Consider the following 4967-nt stretch of genomic DNA (forward strand, 5'->3'; position numbering starts at 1 on the left):
AGCCGGGAGACACCTGGTCTTCATGGGGCGGTAGCTGTGTTCAGGCCCTGGCGGGCTGAAGCCTGTGTGGGCACCGAGCTGCCACCAGTCCACTGGGCCTGGAGTGTCCTCAGCGGTGGGGACGGCCTGATTCTCTGAGTGAAGTCGTTGGAAAAAGTAAATGCAAACGTTGCAAGACACTAAAGGGTTTCTCTTGGGTGATCTCTTATATCTCAGAACAAACAACAACATAGTCTCTCATCCAGTTAGATAAAAATAGGAAAGTGTTAGCTGTCCAGAAGACCTTCTTTTTGCTCAACATTCTAACCCCCCAAGAGAGAACTCCATCCTGGGGAAGGGGTAGTGGGGGAAGGGGGTGGGAGGGGGTTGGCAGACAGTGTTTCTGGTCACGTGAACGCCATCCGTACCTGCGGGCTCACGATCCCCACGCCTTCCCCTGCCTTTGACCCAAGGACCCCGGGGACAGGCCCTGCCAGCAGGGTGGGCAGGTGTCCCCACTCACCTGCACGTGCAGGGCGCCCTCTACTGCCTCCCGCAGGTCAGAGCAGCCGCTGATGAGTGACAGCTGCTCCTCCGCGCCCAGCTCGCCTTTCAGGTACCCCGACAGCTCCAGCATCTTCATCTCCTTCCTGGAAAGCAGTGGAGAGTGAGCCATGAGCATTCAAAACAACTCAAAGTCAGAGGTCTGCTTCACCAATCAGCAGGAAATGTGAAGCAGAGCACAGTGCAGCCCTTAGCAGCGAAAGAGCAGAGGAAAAACCAAGTGCGGTGAGAACGTGGAGCAATGAACCCCAGCACCACTGGCCATAACAGACTTAACAGCTGCAGCCAGTGTGGCCAACATCAGGTGCTTTTTCAGAAGATTAAAAACAAGACTATCGTGAGCCAGCGATCCCACTTCTGGGCCTACATCCCGAAGGTAAAAGTGGAGACTCAGATATTTGTACCCCCATTTCCACAGCAGCATTGTTCACAGTGGTCAAAAGATGGGGACAACTCCATGTCCACAGACAGATGAATGGAATACTGTTGTACACAATGGAATGCTGTTGTTCAGTCACTCAGTCATGTCTGACTCTTTGTGACCCCATGGACATCAGCACGCCAGGCTTCCCTGTCCTTCACCATCTCCTGGAATTTGCTCAAACTTATGCCCAACATTTTATCCTCTGTTGCCCACTTCTCCTCCTGCCTTCAATCTTTCCCAGTATCAGAGTCTTTTCCAGTGAGTCAGTTCTTCGCATCAGGTGGCCAGAGTATTGGAGCTTTAGCTTCAGCATCAGTCCTCCCAGTGAATATTCAGTGTTGATTTTCTTTAGGATTGACTGGTTTGATCTCCTTGCAGTCCAAGAGATTCTCAAGAGTCTTCTCCAACACCACTGTTCAAAAGTATCAATTCTTTGGTGCTCACTTTTCTTTATGGTCCAACTCCCACATCTGTATGTGACTACTGAAAAAGCATAGCTTTGACTACACAGACTTTCGTCGCAGTGACAATGTAATGTTGCTGCTGCTACTGTAATGTTACTCAGCCTTAAAAGGGAAGGGGATTCTGACACCTGCTACTCCACAGATGAACCTTAAGGACATGATGCTGAGTGAAATAAGCTATCACAAAGGGACAGATTCCATGTGATTCCACTTATATGAGGGACCTGTAGTGACAGAATCCACAGAGACAGAGAGAATGGGGGTTGTGGGAGGGGAGTCGTTCTTCAATGGGGACAATTTTCAGTTTTTCAAGAGGACAAGAGTTGTGTGGATGGATGGTTGTACAACACTATGAATGTACTTAATACTGCCAAAATGGACACAACAGTTATTAAGATAGGGGACTTCTCAGTGCTTAAGACCGAGCTTAACCACTGCCAGGGGTACAGGTTATGGCAACCCACTCCAGTGTTCCTGCCTGGAGGATCCCAGGGACAGGGGAGCCTGGTGGGCTGCCGTCTATGGGGTCGCACAGAGTCGGACACGACTGAAGTGACTTAGCAGCAGCAGCAGGGAACTAAGATTCCAATACCTCGAGGCACAGCCTCCTCCCCCCGCCCCCCAACAATGCCTGTGGGACATAGAAGCAGAAAGCAGGGCTTCTTGGGCGTCAGTTCAGTGCCTCTGGGGAGAGGGCTGAGAGCAGGCGCCTGGAGATATGGACCAGGCAGGGTGAAGACTCCTGAGCTGGGCCCACATTCCCATCTCGGCCTGGCAGACGGTGCAGTGTGTCCTGCCTGTAACTCAGGACATGTTAAATACACAGACGAGCAAACACACACAGGCTCCAGAACATTCTCTGGATTCCTGTGCCAGTGACTCAGTCACTCTTACATAGTTTTAGGCTGCAGGTTTATCATTAAGCTGTCGGAGTTCTTGACAGCAAGCTGGGTTTGCGCTCAGGGGCGGAGGGTGTCAGCCAAGGTCAGGGAGGCCCTGGGATGGGGCGACGGCTCAAGCATGGCCGGTGATCTGAGGGCCTGGGTCTCAGGTCACTGGGCTGGGGGCTGCAAGAAAGGCCAGGCTGTGGCACAACTGAGTGTGGGAACATTGACTGGGAGGGACAGGCCTGGGTCAAGGGTCTGCAGGTCACCCCTGAGCCCAGGCACCCGTGGGGTCCCTGCTCGTCCTGTCCTCCCCTGGGAAGCTGGCATTCCTGGGATGCTGGGGCCCACTTGGGTCAGCCAGCTCCCTTGTCCTGTTTCTTCCTTAAAGCTGTGCATTTTAAACTTTTTGTTTTAGCCACAAATAGAGGAAGGGAAACTCTTTTGCTATTGTTACTGTGAGGAAAAAAAAAAAACCCACTAGAAAGATGCGCTGAAATACAGATTTCTTATTATCTTCAACCAAAAGCAGCTTCATGGCAAAGAGAAGGAGTCCAAGATCCCTTAGGCGGGTGTGGCCTCTCCTGATACCAGATAGCTGGGTGAAGAAGCCATCACAAGCCATCACACCAAGGAGGACTTGGGGTTAAATTTTTTTTTAAGGAGAACAATCTCTGAGGTTTTTGTCATATACAATACCCAGTTGGGATGTGACTGGTGATAGAAGCAAGGTCCGATGCTGTAAAGAGCAATATTGCATAGGAACCTGGAATGTTAGGTCCATGAATCAAGGCAAATTGGAAGTGGTCAAACAGGAGATGGCAAGAGTGAACGTCGACATCCTAGGAATCAGCGAACTAAAATGGACTGGAATGGGTGAATTTAACTCAGATGACCATTATATCTACTACTGTGGGCAGGAATACCTTAGAAGAAATGGAGTAGCCATCATGGTCAAGAAAAGAGTCTGAAACGCAGTACTTGGATGCAATCTCAAAAATGACAGAATGATCTCTGTTAGTTTCCAAGGCAAACCATTCAATATCACAGTAATCAAGTCTATGCCCCAACCAGTAACACTGAAGAAGCTGAAGTTGAACGGTTCTATGAAGACCTACAAGACTTTTTAGAACTAACACCCCCAAAAGATGTCCTTTTCATTATAGGGAACTGGAATGCAAAAGTAGGAAGTCAAGAAACACCTGGGGTAACAGGCAAATTTGGCCTTGGAATATGGAATGAAACAGGGCAAAGACTAATACAGTTTTGCTAAGAGAATGCACTGGTCATAGCAAACACCCTCTTTCAACCACACAAGAGAAGACTCTACACATGGACATCACAAGATGGTCAACACTGAAATCAGATTGATTATATTCTTTGCACCCAAAGATGGAGAAGCTCTATACAGTCAACAAAAACAAGACTGGGAGCTGACTGTGGTTCAGATCATGAACTCCTTATTGCCAAATTCAGACTGAAACTGAAGAAAGTAGGGAAAACCACTAGACCATTCAGGTATGACCTAAATCAAATCCCTTATGATTATACAGTGGAAGTGAGAAATAGATTTAAGGGCCTAGATCTGATAGATAGAGTGCCTGATGAACTATGGAATGAGGTTCGTGACATTGCACAGGAGACAGGGAGCAAGACCACCCCCATGGAAAAGAAATGCAAAAAGCAAAATGGCTGCCTGGGAAGGCCTTACAAATAGCTGTGAAAAGAAGAAAAGCAAAAAGCAAAGGAGAAAAAGAAAGATATAAGCATCTGAATGCAGAGTTCCAAAGAATAGCAAGAAAAGATAAGTGCAAAGAAATAGAGGAAAACAACAGAATGGGAAAGACTAGAGATCTCTTCAAGAAAATTAGAGATACCAAGGGAACATTTCATGCAAAGATGGGCTCAATAAAGGACAGAAATGGTATGGACCTAACAGAAGCAGAAGATATTAAGAAGAGGTGGCAAGAATACACAGAAGAACTGTACAAAAAAGATCTTCATGACCCAGATAATCACGATGGTGTGATCACTGACCTAGAGCCAGACATCCTGGAATGTGAAGTCAAGTGGGCCTTAGAAAGCATCACTATGAACAAAGCTAGTGGAGGTGATGGAATTCCAGTGGAGCTATTTCAAATCCTGAAAGATGATGCTGTGAAAGTGCTGCACTCAATATCCCAGCAAATTTGGAAAACTCAGTAGTGGCCACAGGACTAGAAACGGTCAGTTTTCATTCCAATGCCAAAGAATGCTCAAACTACCGCACAACTGCACTCATCTCACACGCTAGTAAAGTAACGCTCAAAATTCTCCAAGACAGGCTTCAGCAATACGTGAACCATGAACTTCCAGATGTTCAAGCTGGTTTTAGAAAAGGCAGAGGAACCAGAGATAACATTGCCAACATCTGCTGGATCACAGAAAAAGGAAGAGAGTTCCAGAAAAACATCTAGTTCTGCTTTATTGACTATGCCAAAGCCTTTGACTGTGTGGATCACAATAAACCGTGGGAAATTCTGAAAGAGATGGGAATATCAGACCACCTGACCTGCCTCTTGAGAAACCTGTATGCAGGTCAGGAAGCAACAGTTAGAACTGGACATGGAACACCAGACTGGTTCCAAATAGGAAAAGGAGTATGTCAAGGCT

General features: G+C 47.5%; 1 protein-coding gene across 1 annotated transcript in view; it reads right to left on the bottom strand.

Moving 5' to 3' along the window:
• CRYL1 (crystallin, lambda 1) overlaps nucleotides 1–4967 on the bottom strand; it is a 59384-nt gene that overhangs the window by 39279 nt on the left and 15138 nt on the right. Inside the window, exon 3 of the mRNA XM_010851177.1 lies at nucleotides 503–629. Within this exon, the coding sequence (XP_010849479.1) occupies nucleotides 503–629 (127 nt within the window). The remainder of the gene's footprint in view (nucleotides 1–502; nucleotides 630–4967) is intronic.

This window comes from Bison bison, unplaced genomic scaffold (genome assembly GCF_000754665.1).
Source record: "Bison bison bison isolate TAMUID 2011002044 unplaced genomic scaffold, Bison_UMD1.0 scf7180017864299, whole genome shotgun sequence".
NCBI classification, from domain to species: domain Eukaryota; kingdom Metazoa; phylum Chordata; class Mammalia; order Artiodactyla; family Bovidae; genus Bison; species Bison bison.